The sequence below is a fragment of the Ammospiza caudacuta genome, chromosome 7, assembly GCF_027887145.1.
Source record: "Ammospiza caudacuta isolate bAmmCau1 chromosome 7, bAmmCau1.pri, whole genome shotgun sequence".
In the NCBI taxonomy this organism is placed as follows: domain Eukaryota; kingdom Metazoa; phylum Chordata; class Aves; order Passeriformes; family Passerellidae; genus Ammospiza; species Ammospiza caudacuta.
The window spans coordinates 20,946,350-20,972,280 of NC_080599.1; the positions used below are offsets into that span (position 1 = coordinate 20,946,350).

The window sequence follows — 25,931 nt, forward strand, 5'->3', positions numbered from 1 at the left end:
CCAAAGCACTGACCACACATCTACTCTGAGCACAACAGTAAAGCTGCTCCTCTTTCCCACATAAATCAAGTGCACCAGGAGCATTAGAGAAAAATCCTGTTAGACAATATTATGAAACATGACAGTGAGTAAGCAAAGCGTTTTTCAGATCTGTGCACCCACTACTGACTTGGTGTTTACTATCTTTTCATGTGACAGTAGGGAAATCAAAGAAGACAAACCCCACACTTCAAATGTGACACTGAATTTTGTTGCTCAGAGAGCAGCACAGCCCCTGTGCCAAGCTCCCAGCGACAGACAAACACAGCTCAGCTTTGATCAGGAGTTACAACACTGCTAGCTGCTCTACATGATCCACTGCAATAATTTATCCCTCTTTTCCTCACTTTAGAAGCACTGCCTTGTTATTTACTGATTAAAGAGGCCATCAGCCTGCACTTAAATGTCATTTTTATGTGTTTTCAGAACGTCTCTCTTCCTCACACCTCAAGTATGAAGAAGGTGTTCCTTTCAACATGCTGCTTTATGTACTCTCAGAAAACAATATTTTTGGCTAAATAACAACCTTTTAAAGCTAAAACCAGCATGGTTAAGACCATTATCATTCTCTTTGTTCTGTACAACTGGTTCCTTCCAGGCTTTTTTGCCCCTGCAGAGCTTCAGTCACAGCTTTGGCATCTCTGTAGATAAGCAGGGTCACAGAGCATGGGGTGTTGGTGTTGGCCAGGAAGATGCTGACCAGGTTCACAGTGTTGGAGCCACCTCCACCCAGCAGGACACCCAGCACTGCACCAGAAACCACAGAGCCACAAGGTCCCTCTACCATACAAAGCTCTGCCCCAACAGGTTCCTGGATGTCAATATAATTCTCTTCATTAGTATCTTACATAACTCAATGACAATTCTCAATTGCTCCCCACTCAGATTTACTCTGATTTACTCTTCCTTTTCCTTTGTCTAACTCAATTCTGCTTAATTTTAAGAGCAAAACTACTCTGTAAATAATTATACATTTGTGCATAAGGTATTTGCCAGAAGGAGAAGGCAAATACCTTATGCACAAATATATAATGCCTTTCCTAACAGAAAATGGGGATCAACATAGGAAATCAAGTACAGAGGAGTCTGAAACTCTAAACATCTTACTTATGAACTTTATTAAAGGAAGAAGATTTAAAAAGCAGGAAAGGGCAACTCCTCTCTGCCAACTTCCACAGAAACAGAGGCAATGAGAATTGCCACAGTGAGAATTGTCTGCCCACAGCCTACAACCACATAATATTTACCACAACAAGATCAGACTGCCAAAACAATAATCCCTCCCCACTTTGGGAACTCCCTGGGGAAGAAGGAACAGATATCTGTTCAAATCAAAAGCCTTCATATCGATAAAGCTCAGAAGTTCACTCTCTATATTGAAAACATTTATTAAACCATCTGTGATACACTGAAATTTCCTTTAAATCAAATCAGTAGATATGGAAGAGTTTAAATTAATATTTTCAATTGAAAGCACTGTTCCATTGTCCCTATGTCCAGAAAAATCCCAACATCCATCAACCTAATAACACAATGCTTAAAGAAAATATGATGCCTTGAAATATTTATGTTTCATATTTATGACTGCAGCTATCCATAAAAAATGCCCCTCCTGAGAAGCAGCCATCCTGTCACCACCTTCTCTCTCCTGCACTGACTCTAGTTATCCCATCCACAAATCATTTCTTCTTATTAAAGTATGATTTTTTTACCATTGAGACTCAATGCAGAAGCAAAACAAAACAAAACAAAACAAAGTGTGTTGCTGTTCTGAAAAGCTCCTAGGGAATTGCCCAGGGAAAGAGCAAAGCAGAATAGAAATAATTTCTCAGTTTGCAGTGTACTCCAAAATCATTGAAGTGTCATATACCCCTGCTACTAATTTAGCACTGTCTATCACTAATTTAACATTCTGAAAAGTGATTTTAAAAAAAATGTCACACAAGAGAGCTAAAAAAAAAGCTTAGAAACTGGAACCACCCTTGTGTTGCAGCATTTTGCATGACCTGATGCCCACAGAGCCCTTAGTTCAAGTGTAATTTCATGGCCAAGACTAACAAGAAATCCAAACCCAATAGTGGCAGACTTCAACAAAATTGCTTGCCATAAATCAGCAGCTTGGCCCAAAAAATGCTGCTAAAATCCTGACTGAAAGAGCCTCAAGTGTTATCACCTCAACTACGCAGCTCCAAGCTGGTTTTTTACTTCATTTTCCAAGTTTAAATCAAAGTTCACACATGAGGATGATGGAAAAAAGACTGTAGCACCAAGGAACCAGGAAAATTTCCCCCCAGATTCCAATTTACATGGGCATGGGTGTGATCAAAGGCTGTTCCACCAGACAGGAGGGGATCAACAGCCTGAACCTCCTGCCAGCTACACATTTTAGTTTTAGCATTCCTCCCCTTCCCAACTAGTACATTTTATGTTCAATATTTTCCTTCCCAATTTAAAGCCAGGGTTTCCTACAAATAACAATTCCTAAATTAACCACAGAAATGCTGCTGGCTACTGTTCAGCCAAGTCCTGATGATGGAGATTTAAAAAATAATGAACCTGTCATCTAGAAAATCCCAAACACAACCCAAAACTTTAGCACTTGAAGAGTGTTTTGGTTTAGAGGAAAAATGGGAGAGAACTACTGAAGGGGTTTATCAAAAGTAGATTTAATCAGGTTTTTTTCTTAATTGGTTCAGAAAAATACTTATTTGGAGAAAAGTGGGGAAAATTGTTTATTTTATAGGTGAAGTATTTACCAGTCTAATAAAAATAATAATATTAAACAAGAAAAGCTCTTGTTGTTCTAAAAGAGATTATAAACTTAAAAGTCTTTTTTTTGTGGGTTGTAGCTTGGCTTATTTAGTCTTTTATCAGTCTCTTCAGTGCTGGAAATGTGGCTCAGGCCAGCTTTGTAACTTTTGTAACCTGTTGTGTAGGGTTTTATATGGTCGTTTTCTACTTTTGTTTTATTTCTATTAGTAAAATAATTCTAATAAATTAGAACTATTAGTAAAAAGAGGCTAGGCAGCATTTACTAGGCATTCCTCTGCTGGAACCATCTGAAAATTTTACTGCAATTCTTCTGTCTTTCAGTTGGGGATGGATCTTCTTGAGTGCAGTCAAAAAAAATTGCAAATTTTTAATCAAATCTGATTTAGTTAATGGCAGTTTTCCTTTCCACTGAGCTGGGATGATGGGCTGGGGAATTAAGGGAATGTTTGAGGGGAGAACACAAGGAAGGGCAAGGAAAGGCTTTTGAGGCTTTTGCAGCAGTGTTCCATGGAGGAATTGGGGTTCAGGACCAGGCCACCCCAAGAGGATGAGGTTGTTTGTGCTGTGGGTGATGCCCACTGAGAAGCCTTCAGCCTAGGGAAAGATGATGAGGAAATGAAGCAGTGATCAACAGAAAATTTGATTTTCTTGAAAAATGAACAATATTTACTGTAGTAAAGACAGGGGTGTAATAAGCTGTGTAACAAACCTATAATAAATAGGATGTGCCAGGTCATAATCCAAGCCAACACATGCCTGGAGTTACAATAGGGTCCAACATGACAAATTTCTGACAGGATCAAGGGTAGGAAGCACTGATGGAACATTTCTTGCTGCAGCTCAATGCTAATAACCCTAATAACAGGGTTTCCATTCTATGAAAGTCACGTCGCTTCTCTGCAAATAAAAGCCTTATTTTAATCTTATCACAGGAGATTGTCAAATTACATATATTTTCTCCTGGAACTTTTTGAAATGACAGCTAGCTGGGGAAAAAAAAACAACCCTAGCCTATGTTATTAATGCCATTTTAAACAATGCTGGAATGGGTGTGTGCATGTGGGTACACGTGTGGCAGCAGGTCCTCATTAGGGGAAATTATAATCTGTATTGTGCATCTAAATTGACAGAACTTCCTGCACAGAGTCTGGCTCCCAGTGCACAGGATCTGATATGGCTCAGAAAGGAAATTTCTGAGCATAAAACCCTCAGGTCTGGGACAGAAGCACAAGATCTCCCAGGGAAACAACACAGAGCAGTGCTCTGAGTTAGGTACGTATGAACTGCAGGCAGAAAAATGCCTATAAAGTGTAAAACCCAGCTGACCTAATGAAAAATATCAATTTTACCAAACAAACTGCCTCTTGTCCTGACACCCACTGTGCTGCAGGGAGCTGGGAGAGCAGGCCCAGCCAGCCCCAAGGAGATTTACTTCCCTAGATGGAAGCTGAGCAGTGGGAAGCTGCAGTGCTCAGCCACTGCATCCATCACGCTTTCAGCTCTCCTCAAGTTCACAACCCAGATCCTGGCTGGCAGTAAAACCGCCAGCAATAAAGTCGGCACCCAATGGTTATGAAAATATTTTTGCACAATTCAGCTGTGCCTTTGTTATCAGATTCAAATCAGAACTAAAAAAGGCTACCATATTGTGGTGCAAATCCTGTTTATAGCACCAAGTTAATAAATCAACACATTAAGAGGAAGCCAATGCACTGCTGTTTCTACATTTAAATGCTTTTCTAGCTGAAACCCCATTTTAAACCTCCCCAAAAGAGGCTGAAAATCATATGAAGTGTAATGGCAGGAGGAGCCAGAGCACACCAAGCCCTTTGTAGCAATATTACAGGGTGAATTTCCAATTAACCCATTCTAAAGTTGTTTTCAAAACACAGGATGGGAAGGTAAATTTTGCAGAGGAAACAACAAAAAACAGCACTTGGTATATGACACCTAGAAATCCCCACTCTTACCATCACAACATTTTTACTCAAAATACACAGCCTATGGCAATTGCTGCTGGATTTTGTACTCCAGAAAGCTGCAGAGGTTTCAGTGAGAGCTCAGTGTTTAAAAACTTTTTGGACCCATCAAGATGATCATACACAGGCAAGCCCACAAGAGCTGTTCCTGCAGAAGCTCAGCACACACCAGCTAGGAGGCTCAGCACACCTAAAATGTCACCAGGAGATTGTTAAGAAAATAAAAATTGAAAGACTGTGCCCTTTAGTTTGAAGAAATCTCCATAAAGTTCAGCAGGATACCTTGAAAGTTCAAAGAAATGAAATCACCTGACATTCACTCTCCCTCCAGGCAGGGTTAGCCAGGTTAATAGCAGGGTTGAGCTCCAGATCTGTGATTAAACCAGAGCAGTTTTCCACACAAACTCACCCTCTAATTACCTGATGGTAGACCTGCCTCACCATTGTGGTTATCCTGAAAGTTTGGGACCTTCAGGCCCTTTTTCTGTTGTTGAATTTTCCACAAATACACACAAAATAAGCACCTTACCTGAATAGAAAATGTTGATTTTGGCAAGTTCTTTCTCACAGGTTTGGAAGAATTTCTCTTCAAACGTGGCAAAACATCTTTTCACCGTGTCCTCATCTGTGTCTACAAAACAAAATAGAAAAACAAAGAAGTTGGAACAGAAGCACATAGGGACAATTTTACAAGTGGAAATAGTTCTTCAGAGCAAATCCTCCATCTTTGCCATGCAGAGGAAGAAGAACAACCAAGTCCAAAGGGCTGGGGGGAACACATATTGGCTTGTCAAAGGAACTGCACCAAGACAGAGGAGGACATGCTCATAACAGCACCCTGACCAAAGTTCCCATCATCTTTTGGATCCTCCAAGTGCTATTTCAGACCTCACAACTCCATTTTTGTTTAAAGACTGAAGCTGACCCCAAGTATTCACTCTAGCTTGGCAAACATTTATGTTCAGAAGGAAAAAACCAAGTTTTTAACTGAAGCCTTCACCTGATCTTCCAGGAGGACTCACTGGCTTCAGCCACCATTCCCACCTTCTCATCAGGCTAATCCTTCAAATACAAACAGCATCACAGCAAACTAAAATCCATACAGAAATCCACACTGAAAACTGTGTGGAAGCTTCCCTCCTGGAAAATAAAAGCTTTTCTCATAAGCAAAGTTGAAAGGAAAAGGCCTAAATTATGATTATTGTGATCAGATCCACAACTCTCCTTCACCCCACTGCTCTGGAACAGTTTTAATTTTTCTGCAAGAACTACACACAATTCCATAATTAAAGTCAAAACTTGAAATTAAAGCAGCTATTCAGTCACCTTGTTGTAATAAAAAATATAGTGCAGAATCTCAAAGACAGAATGCATTTTCTAGTAATTAAGAAATTAGTTTAATGAGTAAAAAAAAAAATCAAGACAGGCTATAATTACCAATTTCAGTACTGTCAAAAACCAAATGTTCCTAATGCTGAAGCAGAGCAGACTCTTCATACCCTCCCATAGTTACAGCCCCTGAATCTTCATGCACTCTCACAGATTGTAAGGGTTAGTGTTAACACAAACAGGAAAATTAAGATTTATTATGGTCTCAACAACATTGAGAAGCAGACCATAGAACCACAGAATTGCTTCAGGTTGGATTAAGATGAGTGAATGCCATTATTGCCAAGCCCACCACTAAACCATGTCTCCAGGTGACACATCCATGTTTTTGGAACACTTCCAGGGATGCTGATTCTACCAGATTCAAACAGATGTTGAAATAAATGTTATTAAATTGAGAAGACAAATGACTACAGTGAAGTTTTATTCACTCTCACATACACATATTGGACTGTCATAACCAAGAAATCTCTTTATTTTAGCATTAATTTCTAGGTAAAACCAACCTCAAGAGAATATTTAAATACAAATTTTCAACATTTAGATTTTTCTGGTTTGGCTCTGATATTAAGCACACAAATGCCAGTACCATTTTTAAGGGATGGTATGGAGAGAGCAAAGAACACAACACAAAACTGCAGTGCAGAGGCAGCTTTGGATGAAGCCTGTCTTCTTCTGGAGTCTGATGATGCTTTAAAGAGTAAACAGAGAGAAAAGAACCAGTTCTGCCTGGTGTTTACAACTCCACCACCCAAGGGCTGGTAGAGAAGAATTCTCAAGGGCCCCAAAGCCTGTTCCAAACTCCAAGCTTTGGCTCCCAGGGTTATTTTCTCATCCAGTCATTATCCTTGCAGCTCTGTGGCTTCTCCTGAGGATGAGGACGCCCTCCCTGGAGCAAACAAACCCTGGGATGACAGGGCTGCAGGAGAACCACTGGAGGGTCACTGCAGCCCTGCTCCAGGGCTCGGGAGCAAGGATGAGCAATCCCACTCCACAGAGAGCTCCCACATGGATCCCTCCTCGTGGGCAGGCTGAGCACCACAGGCACAGAAAATAAAATAATAACTTTTCTTCCTAACAGCAGAACCACAGCAGTTACAACATCCCAGCCTGGGGCCCTCCCAGTAAAGCTGATCTGAACTTGCCTCCAAGACTTCCAAATCTGTGACCTGACAGCAAAGCACAAACAGGGGAGGGGGTGAAGCAGCAGAAATTACAATTATACAATACCAAAAATGCAGAGATTTTATTCACTAGATGCCTGAAACTTTGCAAATAATAGTAATCAGGAGGTACCAAAGCAGAGCTGACTCTTAAGGACGGACCTGAAAGGCAAATTCTCCAGCACAAAGAGTTTATCCAGGTCTAGCAGAAAATTTATCTAGAGGTGCTTTCTGACATGGGGAAGACATCATTCCCTGCACTTAAAAAATAAACCATAAAGAAATAAAAGCACACAGGTTCACTGCTTTCCTCTTCCAAACCTCTTCCACCACAACTTGCTTTTGTGTTTCAGTACATTCATAAAATAATAGTAAGACCAAGCAAGTTTTTAAACTTCTGTCACTACCAAAGGATTAAAAAAAAACAAACAAACAAAAAACCAAACAAAAAACCCCAAAAAACAAAACCAAAATCTCTTTAAGCATGTAATATACTTTTTGTCCATAAAGTCAAGCATGAATATTTCTGTGCAAACAAAACAGCACTTTCTAAAAGTTCAGTAAAGCAATATAGAGGTAAACTAACATAATCAATGCCAAATAACACTACTAGTATCTTGTTTTGTAAATTATTGACCAGTTCAAGGAATTACAAATAAGTGTGTTGAACAGTTTGACCATAATCCAAAGTTTAGAACAGGAAAATGGGTTTTGAACACAAACCAGCTCCTACTGGAAGCCCTTCCAAAACCCTTGAGATTAGGAATTCAGGTCTCTATCTCAACCTCAAAACACTGCTGACTCAGAGAAAAGCAAGTTCTACATAAACTATTCAAAATCCCTCTCAAAATGCCAAATGCTGCCTTATAAAAGATATTTTGCAGGCCAGGGTAGATGCCAGGCTTTAAAATAAATAAATAAATTTTAAAAATCAGGAATCTCTGTGAAGAAAAGGTTTTCCTTTGGTGCTGGTCCCACTGCAGTTCAGACACTGAGTGGCAATAATAGACAAGTGCTGCCAAGGCTACTGCCTTTATTTATTTATTTATTCATTTATTTATTCCCCCCCCAAGGCTAGGACAGGACAAGGCTGTTTTGCCATGAGAAAATCACAGTGCCAAACCCCTGGCCTTGGCTTCAGGAGCTCCATGACAACAGGGGCTGTTTCTAAAAGGCATCCAGCTCCAGCTGCCAAGGGGGGCTGGCCTAACCTTCCTTTTGTTCCTTTTCTATAGCCTTCATTCTCCATTCACCCTCAGCTCCAAGCACACTGTCTGATCAATACTGCACCTTCCAGACCCCATCCTCCCATGGATTCCCTGGCCTGAATTAAATAAAAACCCACAGGAAGCCTGCAAATCTCTTGCTTTTACTTGCAAAGCCCAAAGCAGCAGCAATCTAGATCTACTCCCTCTAATTTTTAGATTTGCAGACAGCTCAGATGTTGGCACACCTAAAACAGAACCTGAACAAATAACATCCAAATTACATCCCTAAGTTGCCTCATGCACTCATTTCTCAGTGTTCCTCTCAACTTTTCATTTAATTTCTCATTTTCTGCAGCTGTAGTCTATAAACAAATGATCAGCATCACTCACTCCCTTGCAAGAACACACCAGCAAAAGTTTTCTTTGTTACAGTAGTGCCCTTTAAAATAATCATTTTTAATAAGCCCTTTACTCTTTATCATGCTGAATTTTAAAGAACATTTAATTAAAAAAGATTAATTAGCTTCGTTGTGAGATCAGCACAGGTGTAGTTCTCTGAATCACCTTCTGTTTGCCACAAAACAGCTCTATCTGAGTAATATTATTTCAACACTTTAGCTACAGAGGAGGCAATTTGATTTATGAGGAGGCATCTGAAATCTAGTCAGTGAAATAAAAATAAAAATCAAGCTCAACATTGGCATTAAACACATCAAATAATACTGAACAGGTGATCACAAGTTTAACATCAGCACCACTTTGAATACACTAATTTTTATTTAATTTTTCCATATGCTGTACCCAGCACTCAACTAGGACTACAGCAACAGATCTGTGTTATGAAAAATTAACATTTTTTTGTTAATTACAATTAGTAAACAATTAGTAAAAAATCAGAAAGCTATAAGTTTTCTTGTTTCTATAAAGACAGTAACTGCTTATACTTCTAGGTCCAGTGGCACACTAGGGAAAAAAGAAGAAAAAGCCACTTTTATTGCTACTCAAGACACTAAAAAGTGGGTCACTATAATGAAAACATAGATCTGTCTCCAAAATCCCATCAGCTTTGTCTGTCTATTCAACCATCACAATTCTCTCATACCCTTGACAGATCTGCAGCACCAAAATTCTCACACAGCACAGAAATTCTGAAAGTAAAAAAAATCAGACTGTGAAGTCCCTTAATGCAAGGACTGAGATTATTATCTTTACACTCCTGGTGTTTATTGGGGTGTTTTTCCAAAGGAAAAGTTTTTCCACAAGGCAAATCCCTTTCTCACTTGAGTCAGCTGCAAACTGGATTATTTACTGAAACTTTCATGAACTTTTATGCCCCATCTTGGAACAAATAAAAGTTTGCTTGTACAGACTTTTACATGCCTAAAGTACAGCTATAGAAATTTCTTCCTAGGACTTATTCTTGCTGTAGGAAGAAGAAGGAAGCCAAATAAATAAAGGAACAAAAAAAAAAAATCTGCTTGCAAATAAAGGAACATTTGTGTTCAGGTTATTCCACCCTACACATGTAATGGTGTGTGCATCTCTTCTGGAATTTATTCCATCCACCAAAAGTGGACCTCAAATTAATGTCAAATCATCAGGGAAGAAGCTTCTTGAGCTAGTTGATATTAAAAATAATGTCAAGAAAATTCAAAGCAGGCTATACCTGCTTTTGTGAGCCAGCACATCTCTCCACTGAACAAATCCTTTAGCCCAAATTAGATCTGCTTATTAAATTATTGCCTTAACTGCTGCCAGTCACCAACACAAGTTCTCTCAGGTTTTGCTTCACCATTTTGTTGTTTTTTATCAATTAACCCAGAGTGAACAAAACCTATTCCAAAATACCTTTAGAAATTACAATTTTCAGATTGATAAAAATCCTCCTGCCTTAGTTTTTAGACTCTATCACAGAAATCTCACAAGGAAAACCAGCCAGATTCTTACAGCTGGTTTGTTTAGCTGGAAAAAAAGCAACCTCCACAACATGCCTACAAGCTAGACATTCAACCAAGTGTCTACTATAAATGATTTATGGTAGTGACTCTGTACACACAGATTCCAAAGCAATGACAGAGTCCTGGTATGAACTTCAGGTGCAGAAAAACCAGGCCACAAAGTAGCCACGTGTGAGGAGACAATTCCAAGGTTTTTTAGTTTCCAGGTGCTCTTCTTTACACAAGAATCCACCTCTCATAACTCCTGGAAGCAAGGAAGGCAGTGCCAGTCTGTGCCAGCTATTCCAGGAGAGTCACTAATGCTTCACTTCTGCACCATTCAGAGAGAGAATTATAAAACTGAGCCTATGTGGTAGAGCTCAGATTTGAAGGGCAGCTGGGCAGAAACTTGTGATTAAAAAAAAAATTTTAAAATTAAAGAAAAGCAGCACAAATGCCCAGCAGTATTTCAAAAGCTACCATAAAAATACTGATAATAAAGGATGACAGACCTGGATGCCAGGTGACACCATACAGGGACATCAATACTCACTTTCCCCGGCTAACAACCACCCTGAAATTTCTCTCTTTTGAATAAAAATCGTGATGATTCACATGTGTTTTTGCAGAAGGCTCCCAATGAACTAGCCCAGAAACACTGCCACACACCCCAGGGTGAAGGAAAGACAGTCAACAGGAACTCAGAGTCAAATTGCACCCTGACCTTTACCTCAGGACAGAGAATGGAGAGCAGCAGGCTTGAGTTACTCAGCTGGAACACACAGGAACCTGCCCAGACCACGTCTGCTGGTGGTGCCCAGCAGGCAGAGATGCAAACAGAGATCCCAGAGCTCTGTGGGATTACCAGGATCACACCAGGACATTCCCAGCTTGCACAACACACCTGCACCTTCCCCCAGCTGCTCACCTGCTGCCTCCAGCTCTGCTTTTCATTACAGCAAGACAGGAGAGCAGCAATTGTGGTTGCACCAAAACCCCAGAGCACAGTTTGCACACCAGAGGTGGAGGAAAATAGAAATATTCCAGCCTCTTATGGATGAGATCTGAACTGTCCCCTGCATCTCTGGCTGATGCTACATGAGACAACAACTCAGCACTGCCATCCATTCCTGCTGGAACCCTGGTTACTGAGAATTGCACACTTTCTGTGCTGCCAGGCTCTGACCCCCAAGAGAACACTGCATTGACCTGAGGCCGTGGAGAAGGCTTCCAAAACTGAGTGGTAAAACTGAGATTATGGGTACAACACAAGTGTGCAATATCACATGGTGGAAAACTTAGTTTAAGGTTTTAGAATATGCAGCAAGATGCAAGTTTTAGGGCAGAAACTCATCCTTCTTCTTTACCTTCCTCTTCACCTTCTTCTTCATGAGTTCAAGTAGCACTGTATAATTAAATTAAAAAGTCCACATTACAAGCCACGAGTAGTTAGCTATTAAGTTAAAAATAATTTAAGTATAATTTCTCAATTAGACAGTTTATCCTTAAAAAAACCTTGTACAAAAAGAAATACGTCTCCATTTTTACCTTATTAGAATGAAATACTAATTACTAATATAAAATTCACAACTTCTGAGACTGTAATATAGATAATTAATATTAAGAATTAATAAACATCTAAGTCCAAACAAAAAACACCATCTCACACATTTAATCCCAACCTTAACAAAGAAAAAAAACCACAGAAACTCAACATTTAGTGGTGCCCTGTATGAGGAGGGCACCTATGAGAGTTGGGTCCTCCCTAAAGAAACAGAGTTACAGAAGCAACTAGAAGCTAGAAAAATCCCCAGGGAAGAAAGAAAACAAGGAAAAAAGGAAAAAATCCATTACATTCCCTCTTAATCAACCTTTAATCTGAGCAATGCTGCATCCAAGATGATATTTTTCCCTTTTTTATGAGTGACAGGGCCACTAAATGAAAAACTTAGCAGTTCATGCTTTTAAGATCCACTGAATGCACCTCAAGTAAATAGCACAGCTGTGTTTTATGAAGCTACAAACCTGTCTGGAAAACTTTCCTTCTGCTAAAACCCATGGATGGAAGGACACTTCCCTAAATTGCCCAGTTTGTTCCATAAACCAAGAAGATAAATATAAAAGCACACAGCAGCATGGAAAACCAAGACCAGAATTGCTGATACCAAATCAGGGGCTCAGAGTTCAAACTTGAATTTTTCTATACAGTCACTTTCTCCACCTCTCCCTCCAGCCTGGAAAAACTCAGCGCATTCAGCAAACCCTCTGCTGATTATCAGGACAAATCTCCCAACCTTTCAGCCAAGCAACAATTAAATTTTACATTTATTAAGTATAAATGTAGGCTCCAGGAAAGGCAAGGCAAAATCACCCTAAATTGTGGAATTCTGGAGCAGCCCCCAAAGCAGTGATGGAACACTGGGGACTTGCATGGGGAGAAGACCTTGGGGACTGGAAATGCAGCACAGCAAGAGGAAATCAAAGTAAAATTTTAAAAATCCACCACTCTAAAATCCACAAATATTCTTTCTCTGCCCCATCTCCTGAATGAAGGTGGAAGGTGGCATGGAAAGAGATATAAAAGGAAACTTTCTAATCTTTAATGTGTGTTCTTATTTACCAAGAAAGATTAGTTTGATATTGTATTTTAATCAAGCAAAAAATGTTTCTGTCAGGAAATAAAGCTTCATAATAAAATGACTGTTTATGTTCCTTTTATTGAGCCTCCAGCTTTCATAGTTTTACTTCCAGAATTTTACTGAGCAGCAACAATTTTCTTCTCATTAAAACTGCAGAAAAAACTGTCAGAGCATCTGACATAACCAAAAGAAGAAAATAATTGAAACAAAACTGATATTACAGTCAGTTAAAGGAACATTGACACAGTGCATTTTTAATGTGTATATGTATTAAGTTTTTCCTAGGAAAAGCACATGGAGAAGGAGTTATGGGGAATTTTAGCAGCAGTTGTGGTAGTCCTTTGTGCCCTCTCTTCCCCACACACATATGATGCCCTTTTCCTTGCTCTGGTGCTGCTGCTTATCCACAGTGAACCAGCTCAGGAAGTTAATCTGGTATTTAAAGAACAAGCCAGCATTAAAACTGAGAGGCATTAAAAACCAAACTGATCAATAAAGTCCTTTGCTGTGGTTTAGCCCTCTGACAGAACTGCTTGCATGCAGAGAGGAGGTGCAGAGGGTGAGATTCCTGCTCTGGCAGCAGAGTTGGACTGACTGAAATGGAATATCACATCACCTGCTTGGACTCCTGAGAGGGGAGATGACTCAAGGCACCACCCCACACACAGCCCAGCTGACAAGGAGATGTTGGAGAAGCCAACAAAACTCACTGGAGCTGGATTCACACGCCCATACCCTTGATACAAGCACAGGAAATGCCTGGATTATTGAATTAAAACAGATTGAACTTGGGTTTGGGCTGGAAAGGACCTCAAAGGCCATCTCATTCCAGCCCCTTTGCCATGGGCAGGGACACCTTCCACCAGACACAGAGGTGGGGACCTCAGAGCCAGAACCACCTCAAGGCTTACAGGAACATTTTGGTCAGTTTTCAGCAACTGATCTGTGCAAAGACACCACAGAAATCACCCTTCCACATTTAGCCTTCAGTCCATCTACCAAAGCATCCCCCTTTGGTGGGTACCAGAACTGTAAAAAGCACTTTACCACCTTCCCTGGCTCTGCATGGCTCAAAGGAAAAGCTTCACAGTTCAGGGTGTTCCCACTGCTGATGGCTAAATTGTGGGATTATAAAGATACAGTGAATACCTCCTCCTTTAAAACACTGGAAACTTTCAGGGAAATGGTGGGGTTGAGAGTATTTTGACTTTTGTAAAACGTAAGGAGTAGCATGGTGCGTTCCCTGATCCTCAGGCTGCCAGGGCAGGATGGGATGAGGAAGGGCAATTTCCACATCCCATCCTGTCCAAGGCTGCTCCAGAAAAGCACACCGGTGTCCCTGGAGAGACCCTGCTCAGCTCCCTGCGTCTGAGGGGAGGCAGGGAAGGGAATTACAGCTAATTGAAAACATTTTGCACAATTGGAGCTGATAAGAGACATATACCCATCACTGCAGGAAACTGTTTGCATCCTTATAACAATTACAGCACATATAAAATTCAGATGCTAAGCAAACAATTAGAAACATTAGCATTGGTGAGAAAAAAAAAAACTAACAGGTGAATAAATGGACCATCACCATTAAAAAAGCAACAACAATGCTACTTTTAGAGCTCTTTTCAGACACAGGAGAACGTGTTCATTGGAGATATTGAGGGCAGGAGTAGGAGGGAAATGACAAAAGGAAGATTAACAGAACTGTCTTGGGAAAGACTTCAATTAATATTAAGAACAAGCAGAAAGACAAAACAAATGATGCAGAAACAACAACAGGCTCCCTGTATGGAGTACAGTGAGCACATGGCACAAAGACAAACCTACTTCAAACGTGCTCTCAATGGTTTCATTTCCCCCCAGGGAGCCAACACTACTCAAATTCATTCCTTCTTTTTTTATTTTACTAGCTAGTAAAGGCAAACAGTTGGCAAGAGATAATAAGCAAGCAGTTATCAGATGAAGAAACATGTATTTTTGAGGTATCTCAGAGCAATGACACAGGGCTTGAGAGTGGCTCTGTGCAAGATTTTACCAGAGGGCCTTACAATCAGATCATGTTCAGGAACAGAACAGATTGTTAGTTCTCATAAATGTTTACAACAGCATCCTCCTAAACATTTTGCACAATTTAAACCAATATTTGTCTTTTTAAATTATGTAATTCTAGCTAAAACACCAGCAAATTAACATTAAGGTAGCTGCTTCTCCACTCAAGGCAGCAATTCTTCTGCTTTAATTCTTACATTATTACAGCAACAGATGTTGGAGGAGCCTCTCCACAACACTACAAACCCTACCCAAGGTTATATTCCCCCTTGCTCATGCAGTGCACAGCCACCCAGCTGAGCCCTACCCTGCTGTATTCATTAAACCACATGGACTGAAGCCTGCCTGGAGACACTGTGGTAAATTCAAGATAAGCAGAAGCTCTCCAGTGCAGGTCCCCACAAGTCTGGAGTTGTTTTTTTCCTATGCTCAGGTAGCATCCCTTGCCTTCCCTTCTGCTCAACCCTGCACTTAAAGGGTTTGTTTAAATCCAATTCAACCAACAGCAGCATTCCTCAGATGCCACTTTGCTATGATTTAAGTACATGGAAGGAATAAGCTCCAGTTCAAATGTCCTTCCTTCAAGGGGAGAAGAAATAATCTTTCCAAGGGATTGATTTGAAATGCCCACTTCAACTCCTCAACAGAGCTACTGTGTTCCAGGGGTAATTTCAGTTTAAGATTAAAATGCAACAGAGATCAGGACTGCACTTGTTTCTTTGTCTGTTTTCCAAGTTAATCTCTTTCATTCTGCACAGCACAAGTCCCTAGCCAGAAACCACACGGGCTGGTATCTCCTCTTGGAGCATCCCTGCCAGACTGGAACTGGAATGAATCCTTCTGAAAAGGATTTTTATACCCCAAATGAGAAGAAAGATTGAGAGGCATGTGATTTTTCTCCCCCACATCTCCCCCAGGCTCAATGCACAGCACTGCTGGCACTTGCTAAATAAAAAGGCAAAAGGAAACCATTCAGTAATCTCTATTACTTCCCAAACAAAACCTGGTGGGAAGGGAATACACAAACTGCAGAAGTAACTGCCAACAGAAAGGTTTTGCATCCAAACACAAACTCAAAGTATGCTGAGGGTAAAAAACTCAATGGCCCAACTTCCTAAGTCACTTCTTATTTACATTTCAAAGGACGTGTTACAGAGCCACCACATTTAATTCTATTTTACCCCTATTCCTGACAGTGGCAAAAAGCCTAAATTTAAGTCTCAGTTGCAGCATCAGCTGTGCAAAAGGACAGAAGAACAGGACTTTCAATAAACTTGAACAAAAAAAATCTGTAAAAACATGGGATATCTTTCCAAAGAAACCTGTGTGCTGTTCACAGCAACTTTGCCAGGCAGCACTTAACGAGACATTGCCACTTCGAAGCTCTGCTTGACCTGAAACCTTCTTCTTTGCAAAACCTGTACAATTAAAGGCTGATCCTTATTTGAAGTAGGGGTGATACAACTAGAATGGGAGAGACAAGCATCCCAAACTGCAGCTGCAGGAAGCAGGAGGAGCTCAGAGTGTTGTCCACCAAAGCTTGGAGAAGTTCTGTCCACCAAAGCTTTGGCCATGCTCTGGGAAACCTGGAGCCAGCCATGCACGTTCCAGCCAAGCTCCCCAGAGCAGCAAGCCCCAGAATGGATATCCTCAGTGCCCACAGCATGCTCTGAGCTCTGTGGCTGTGTCCTCACAGAAGAATTTTATCACAACAGATGACCGCAGCATCCAGAAGCACTGCTCATGTAGCCGGCATGCTGCTAATCAACAGCCAGAGCAGATGGAATGCAAATCTCCCAGGGAGGGGGGACCAGGAGGCTGTCACCAGCCTGCTCCCACCCTGCAAATGAGCTATTATCAGTTAGGAGCTAAATTCAGATGGGATTTTGGTGAAAGGCAACACTTCAAGGTGTTTACGGGGGAAATCCATCTGCACCGGCTAAAAAAATCCACCAAGATTGTTCTGGGTGGTTTGTTCGTGCACCAGCACAAGTGGTTGTCGTCCTGGTTTCAAGTCCTGCCAGGATTTTAATTTGAGCTTTAGGCAAATTAACCCATCAAGAACAGTGAGGATGGCCTTAAAGGTAACATTATTTTCTTCGCACCAGAATAAATTATTTTTATTTTTGGCAAGTATCTCAGAGGCAGGAATCAGCTCCTTTTCCACAGGGGAGGGGAAAAAGCTTCATGTAAAAGTCACACAGAAATGAAGTTTTGTTACATCCATACTGGTCTGCACCAGCAAGGCACAAAGAACCAACCTCAACAGATTTGGGGGTTTAAGCATGTAAGGTTTGGGGATTGGTCCTTCAGTAAATTCAACACAAGAAGAACTGACGCTGCCCCAGTTCATTCACTCAATTGATTCACTAAATGTTCTGAAACATGAATAAATATGTAAGTGACTACTCTGCTCTAATTAGTGACATTCAGTGACTCTAACCAGAGAGCCCAGACCTCCAGCCCTTGCATTTAGCTCTCGGTGCCTCTCCCCTGGGAACTGAATAGCAATCAGGTATGTAATGCAGGGATGGTATCTTTAAACCCTTCACATTTAGGGTGGAAAATCAGGGGGTGGGGAACAGGGATGGAAAAATAGAATTAAATCCTCAAATCCAGGCAAGAGGTCTAAACACATTTAAAGAAATGCTTTGAGGGGGAAAAGAATTAGAGAAGAAGAAAAAGCAATAAAGGAAAAATGAAACCAAGTGCAATTGCAGAAAACATGAAGCAGATGATGCATTTCCTATGTGATAGCTTAAACAAGTCCCAAGGCACACCTCCTCAGTCCATCAAACAGCACATTTACATAAAATCATTAATTCATTACAGCCATGAAAGAACACAGGGATGGGTTAGGAGGGACAAGATGGAATGAATGAAGTGGAAATATAAGCCAGAGACACAAACAAAATATCCAACAGAGCCTCCTGAAGGACAAAGATCACAACTAAGCTCAAAGAAACGTCTCAAACTGAAAAACCTGCATGTTTACCAACACTAAACCACCCTGGTTCCAATATACAGACAAATGTATATTTATTTATATTTCTGATAGCAATGCTAGTCATGTGCCTGCCCTCTGTGGCTCTCTGGAGGGAAGCTGCTGATGCTTCCAACAAGAGTTTCTTGCTTCTGGTTTGGTCTCCACTACCCTGGGTTGGAAACACAGCCTTTATTCCTGCTAAACAAGGTCCAGCCACCTCTTTTAACCCACTGGAGTCAACTCAGCTTCTCATGAAGCTTCTTGCCCTTCCTCTGCAATAATGGTAATTTTTAACCAAAAAGTAGTCCAAAAGATTAAAGCCCCCCCACCCAGCAAACTTACACAGAACATATGAATTAATTTTCAGGTTTCCTGGCTGTTTTATCACTTGATTCACACACACAGAGCCCAAAGCTGCAATTCTGGAGCTATCAATCTGCCTCCAGAGACAGTGTTAGCACGGCAGTCCCCCCACACAACACAAGTGGTCTTACAGACGGCAGCACTATTTTTAAAGCAGAACATGGATGTGTTTTCCTCTCCTTTGCCAAACAAGTACATGAAATGTGCCACATGGCAGGTAGCATGCAGATGACAAAACAGTCAGAATTCAGCAGAAATACAAGATGGGGTTGCCAGAAGGATTCCAACAACTCTTTGTCAAAAAAAAAAAGTCCCAAACCATACTGATAGGTGCTCCACCAAAAGCTTTGTCACATCCCTGCTCTCCAGGGGTGAGAACTTCCACTATTGTTGTCATTTCAAATCCAGCTGGATGAAGGAAAACTAATTTGACACCAAAGGAGATTCCTGGGACTAGGATGCAAACTTAACCAAGTATCTGTTGTAGCGTGTGCATTAAACTCTGAGACACAGAAATCATCCTGAATTTAGAGACCATTCCAAGAGGAACTGCTGGCACAAAGGAAATAACCTGCACCAGAGGCCAAGACAGAGTGTCTTCTGTAAGGGACAGACTTGGGCAGAATGAACACACAGTTCATCTGGGGAAAGAGTTTTTAACTTTGGAGCTCACCTGATCTTGCAGGCTGTCACACACACAGGTAACACTGGGCACAGCAGGAGCAAGTCTGGACAAAACCTCTCTCATTCTTCATACAGACAGGGAGTCTAAAACATTACAAATTTGTAGCCAGGATTGAGCTGAGCATTTGCTATAATCACCCTGACATCTGAAAGGTCCATTTGGTATTAATACACCCACCCTACAAGGTTTGTATAGCACAAGAGGACACATCAACACAAGGTAGCAAAAGCAGCGAGGAAAACTGGTACAGAATAAAACGCAAATACATTTGAAAGAAATGTAATCATTTCTTTGGAAAAAAGCAGGTTTCCCTTCCTCAGGGATGTGTGGATACCTGAAGCAGCCCCAGAACACTCAGCTATCAGTTACAGGGGGTTTTTTGGAGGGACAAGGGGACACCCACAAGGCACAGAACACCGTGGCACACAGGCAGCCTCCAAACAAAAGTCACTGAACATTAAATCACTCTTGCTTCTTAGAAGAAGCTTGAAAAGACCAAGCTGAGCAGGGTTGCTGCTGAGCTAATGGATATCATTTGTGCTTATTGTAAAAGAGCAAATTTAGGGAATTTATAGCAAGTGACATTTCATGCAAAAGCATTTTTGCAGCTAACAGCAAAGAATTTTATTATGTTGGGTTTGCTTCTGCTGTTTGCAATTAAAGACCCACCAGCACATGCACCTAGCATCCCTTACTAGCATGTTTAATGCTACTTAAAAAAACGACCTGTGAATTGTTCTTTGGATACCCACAAACCATTTATCTCCCCTCATTGGCAGCTTCATTAGCACTGAAAGTTGAAAAATAAACTCTTTCCCTGAAAATGTAGTATAAATACATGCCACCTCTACAACTAGCAGCAAAGGCTCAACAGCAACAGCCTATGTTTAAAATATTCACAACAAAGTTTCGAGTGGGCAAATCTGACAAGACTTAAACTGTGTTCCATGGAGGTGATGGTGTGCTCAGACACATTCAGGAACGCTGCCAGTACTTAAAATAAGGTTTGCAACATTGTGCAAAAGAGATTTTATAATTTTAAATAATTGCTTCTTATTTTGAGTGGTAAAATGTTTGCCAAAGCAAGTGTTTTTATGAACCATAGCCTACTGCCCTAGATTCCTCTGTGAAAAATTGTAATTATTTTATTATAGTAAAATAGTTACATCATTTTCAGAGTCTGAAATGGTAATGCTGTCAAAAGCCATATGCTGATGGATACTCCAGTGCCATTAGCAATGAAACCTGATTTCCTTTAACAAAGTCTCTATGAACCAACTTGTGCCTGGCTGCAGTGTTCATTAATGAGCTGGGCTGAGCTGCCCCCAACGCTGCTGGAACACAAAAAGCTCTGAGCAGCTCTGGGGAGGAGTGTTTGCATGGGTTTGTGCTGCTGCCCACAAAGCCATGGGTAACCACAGAGCTCACACAGCTCCCAGCCCTTATTTCAGCAGAGGTCAGGACAACAGCCAGAGGAGCAGAGCAGGCACTGCAGTGATGCAGGAGCTGGAAAAAGGAGCCCACTGCTGGCTTCACCTGACAGACAGCTGCCAGATGCAGCAGCAGATGGATTCAGATGCACTTGGATCTCTCTGCTAGATGGGAAGCCCTCGCTGCTGCCATCCACAGACACAAAATCTGTGTGAGAACTAAACCACAGAAAAACCATAAATGAGAACCAAGAAATGTGTTCTGAGCATTACAGCCTTACAATGCTGTGTCCTAGTCTGAGAGGAACACCAAACAAAAGACACAGAAACACGTTCCCAAATATTTATTGTGACAATAAATATTGTCACAATATTATTGACAATAAATAAATAAAACTGCTGTGCAGAAGGATGAGGCAAACCCCATCCACTTCTGTGCTAAGTGGAGGATTGAGAGACCTTGGGACACCTTTTCCCAGCAGTGGGAAGGAGAAGTTGTGGAGGTGGATCTTTTATTTAGAGAAGTTTAAAGTGAGCTTCCCAGAGAAATGAGCTTTTAAATAACCAGAAAGAGCCTCACTTTCCAACAGCCAGAAAAAAGATTCTTGCAAACTCTCCTGTTTTTTTTTTTTTTTCCTCCTTTGCATATGCAGCTCATTAATGGGTTCTCCATCTGCACTCACAACTGCTGTTAACATTTGCACAGCCCAAGACAAAGATGTTCTGGGCAAGCCACAGCCTCTTCTGACAACTGTCACAAATGAAACGCCAAATCAGTCTGGTGACATCTTTGACCCATGACAACACTGCAGCTTCTGGGAAGGAAATTCCTGGAAGAAATCGATACAGTGCTATAAAACCCTGTCAGTTCTGCTATTGCTCAACAGAAGGACTGCATCAGCAAGACAAAGGCGACAGAAAATGCAGTCCCAGGATAGGGGGAAGGATGGAAAAGGCTGGGCTGTTATGGCTGCATGTGCAGTGGTGGCTTCATGAATACAACCCCAGTGGCACCAGCAGGGAATGTATGGCAAGGGGAGACTGCAAGGCAAGTTCTGCTCCTGGATCTCCTGAATTCCTACTGCTGGGCAACTGGAAAAGCCTTCCTTTGGAAAAGAAACACCATGCTGTAATCTATAAACAAATAAACATATCATGTCAAGAGCCACTTTCCTCTCTTATTTTAGCAGCTCACTGCCCAGCTCCCACACATCCTGCCACTGCTGATGAATAATTCCCTTTTAAAACCGGGGCACACAGACAGGGATCATGAATGCACAAGACTTTCTAACAAAGAACACTCTGCCATCCACGTGGCATGGGGGTATTTTACTATCATCTCCATCACAAGCACACACTCAGTGCTGCAGCACGTCCCCGTGGGCTGCACGGAGCTCACGCGAAGACGCTCGGCACGCACAGCAGCCACGCAAGGAGCAGCACGCAGCCCAAAAGCCCTGGCAGAGCACTTTGCCCTCTTCCCCCTTTCCATCTTAATCCACACTGGCACATCCTGACTTCTGTCAGTTTGGGGAGACTGCTCATAGTTTTTATGAGATGTTGTTAGGAGGGCTACGGGCAGCCTCCCCTCGCTACCAGCGGCACGAGCGCGCAATCCTCCAATGCTCGCCATTGTCTCTGCTCCCACTTGTTTAAAATTCCTAAGGGATACTGACATATCTCAACAGGGCTTTAATAATAGCCTAATAATTGCTCCAGACAATAACTTACATTGTATTGAGTGCTTGCCTGTCAGGGGCTGGGTAGAAGGGTTGCCTTGGTAACAAGGAAAAAATCATATGGCAAATAGAGACATGAAAGGACACAAGCTGATCCGTTAGCTCCCTGCTCAAAAATCCGTGGGAAACGGTGACATTGGCACAAAAGTAAGGCTCTCCGGTCAGAATGTGTAAATAGAACTAAACCCCAACTCATCTGGAGGTTTAATTAAGGCTTAGGTAAAGAAGATGTTATGAATTATGCAGTATGGGCCAGAGGTAGCAGACACTACAATTTCAGCATGCTGTCAAAGCCGATTCTCAGTTGCAGGAAGATGGAATTTTGTCATCTAAACAGCTTAATTTAAAGTGCTGGAGACAAGGTAATGAGGTCAGTAAACTCAAATGCTCTGAGCTTGTGTTTTGTCTTTGCTCTGCTTTGATCAGTTCTCTCTGGCAGCTTTCTTTCAAAGACACCAATATTGTAATACATAGCAACTCAGGAGTCGGTTTTTAAAACATGGCAAGAATTGCCTGAAAATAAACATGCCCAGACTACACATTCCCAAATTTGTCCTACAGAGCAGGGAAAAACACCTCCTGCAAGCACGACCCACCTGACTCACCCATCCTTTCCATCCTCCTCTGCAGAAACAGTAGCTGCACACCAGCAAAAAGCACTCAGAGGCCTTTTTGGTTATTAGTGGCATAATGGCTCACAGGTTCATGTTCCACGTTGGGAACTGACAGCAGCAGCAGCCAGAGCAGCCAGAAGCTCACCCTATCCAAGAGGAGTTAATGGATGTATTAAGAGCAACCTGCCCAGCAAATGGCAGAGGCACAGTTGCAGCAAAGCCGCCACGGGAAAGGCTCCCCCACGACTTTTTCATTAGTTATCTCAAATTAAATTAATTTTCCAAAGCACAAGAACAATGATAACTAATGAAATTCCAGTCCCATGATGCCATTTTATGCCCATCTGTTTCTGAGGAGCTAGAGATGGCTGGACATGGTCACATGCACCATCAATATCTACTGGGAGAAGCTGGGAATTCACACGGCTCGTTCTCATGGAATCATAGAATTGTTTAGGCTGTAAAAGCCCTGCAAAATCATTGAGCCCAGTTATTAACTCAGCAGTGCCAAGGCCACTACTGAACCATGTCCCCAAGTGCCACATGTATGTAGCTTTTAAATCCCTCCAGGGTTGGTGATTCTTCACTTCTCTGGGCAGTCTCTTCCAATACTTGACAACCCTTCCAGTGGGTTTTTTCCTAATGTCCAATTGAGGTAGTTTCCTCTCATCCTGTCACTTACTAGCTGGGAGAAGAAGCCTTCCCTCATCTGTCTACAACCTTCAGGTGGTTGTAGAGAGCAAAAAGATCTCTCCCCAGCCTCATTTCCTCAAGGCTGTGCCCCTCCAGCTGTTTCTCATCAGTGTTGTGCTCCATTCCCTTCTCTGGACACACTCCAGCCCCTCAAAGCCCTTCTTGTCACAAGGCTCCCAGCCTGGTGATCACACACAAGATCACTGGTGAGAGTCAGGGCTGACAAAAGAAATTCAGGGACATGGTTCCTCTGCCAGTGATGATGACCAAGATGCTCCATTTCCCTGAGGATGAGGAGGCTCTGGACACTGAGCAGCAGGGGATGGAGAGCAGGCAGGAGCAGGGCACGCTGTCCTGTGCCAGGTGTCACCCCTGGGGAAAGGCCATCCCAGCCCAGCACTGATGAGGCAGCTCAGGGAGGGACACAATGGCCAAGGAAGCTCGCTGTGCTCGTGGGAGGCTCTCAGAAAGGCAAAGGACAAAGAGCTCCTCTTCAAAGGAAAAGGGCACAAGCTGATAAGATGGATTCCTTCCAGCACGGCGTTTTCTCCCCAGCAGCCAAGTAAAGGGGCTGGGCTTCCTTACTATTGCCTTTGGAAACAGGATCAGAATACAGATATTTAAAAGCATGTTCTGGCACAGGCCCAGTTTCCTTGACAGCAAGATTTTTAACCTTTAACACCAAGCAAAATCCTACTAATTGCAGAATTGTTCTTTCTTCAAAGAGTCGTTCCAACAAAGCTTTGCAAAACCAACGACAGCAGATGAGGCCAGTACTGCTTGTTTATTCTGCAAAACATTTTGTGGCAGAAATTTAAACCTAAGGGGATGAGAAAAGAAGCAACATTCTGTACTAACTCCAGAGACCCCTTCTCACTTTGAATTTCAGATTTCAAGCTGCCTGCAGAAAGCTGGAAGAGAATCTGTTCACTTCCACCACGAGCTGGAAACAAAGCAACAACAGGAGGAAAAATGGGGATTGGAAAAGGGCTGGAAAGGTGAAAATCCCTTCTGACATCCTGATCATGTTTTGCTGCATATCACAGGATACCAGAACACCTTGAAAATGGAAGTGACAGCCTCCTCTGCTATAAGGAGCATTTATCCCATGCATTCTCAAAGCTGGGAAGAAAGCAGACTGATGATAGTACAATTTACTTCAGCCATCCAAACTGACAAACCAAACTTACAGCTTTGACTAAAAAGCCTGGTTTATCTCCAGCAAGCACATGCAGAATTTTTCCTGCCAGAAAACATAAGGAAAACTCTACACCAGTCTTGTTTTCCATGTTCCTAGATAAGTACTTAAGCCAGTTGCCTCTATCTTTGACACTCGTACTCCTAAATTACAGATGCAAGAGCAAGGGTCCCAGAGGAAACAGGCAGTTAAATGGTTTTCTTTCAAAATAAGCCAAATAATCTTCTCAATACCCTTCAAAATCCTTTTGGTATCCCAAACAAGAAAACTTACAAGGAGTAAAAGACCACTTTGAATAAATCCCTAAAGACAGACAGATATACACACACTGACATAAAACATTTTTTTTTAATTAAAAACACTGAAAACCCTTTAGACCAATCTCAAAGGGAGAAAAGAGATGAGAGGCAACAGAGCTGTGAAACAGCATTGTGGATACTGAGCATACACTGACATCACAGTGAGGGGAGAAAAGGTTAAAAACAAAGCAACACAATCTTTTAATAGGTTCAAGGCTAAGTTGACATTACTAAGCACATTAAACAGTAAAAAACCAAGACATTAGACTACAGTAGTGTAAGGGCAGGATTAACCAATTATGATGCTTTTGCAACAAGAACAAAGCATGCTGCAAGGCAGTCTGAAGCAAAACCAGGACCCCCTAGGAAGCAACAGCACTTTCTTGAATATTAAGCAATGGAGAAGAATGGACACAGGAACAGAAAAAGCTTGTTTAGGAAGGAATTTGTGCTAGAGCAGGTCTTTTCCACGGCAGCACTAAAAATGGAAAAAATTATGAAGAACCAGCATCCAATTGATTCAGTTATGAAATTTAATGAGATTTGCCCTGGGGAGTTGTTTTTGTTTTCTTAAAACAATATTATTTAAGGTGAGCTGCTCAAAGAAATTAAGTTTTAGCTTAAAAATTAAAAAGAAAAAAAAAAAAGATCAAGTGCTCTCAGCTCTTAAACATACCATGAGCAAACATTAGAATTCCCACACCTTGTTTGCAAATAAACTTGTGTTATAAAAAGTCTAGGCAAATATAATTAAC

General features: G+C 41.6%; 1 protein-coding gene across 2 annotated transcripts in view; it reads right to left on the bottom strand.

The window, feature by feature from the left end:
• XPR1 (xenotropic and polytropic retrovirus receptor 1) overlaps window positions 1-25,931 on the bottom strand; it is a 111,055-nt gene that overhangs the window by 35,864 nt on the left and 49,260 nt on the right. For both annotated transcript variants that reach the window (XM_058808186.1, XM_058808185.1), the window contains exon 3: window positions 5,320-5,421. In XM_058808186.1, the coding sequence (XP_058664169.1) occupies window positions 5,320-5,421 (102 nt within the window). The remainder of the gene's footprint in view (window positions 1-5,319; window positions 5,422-25,931) is intronic.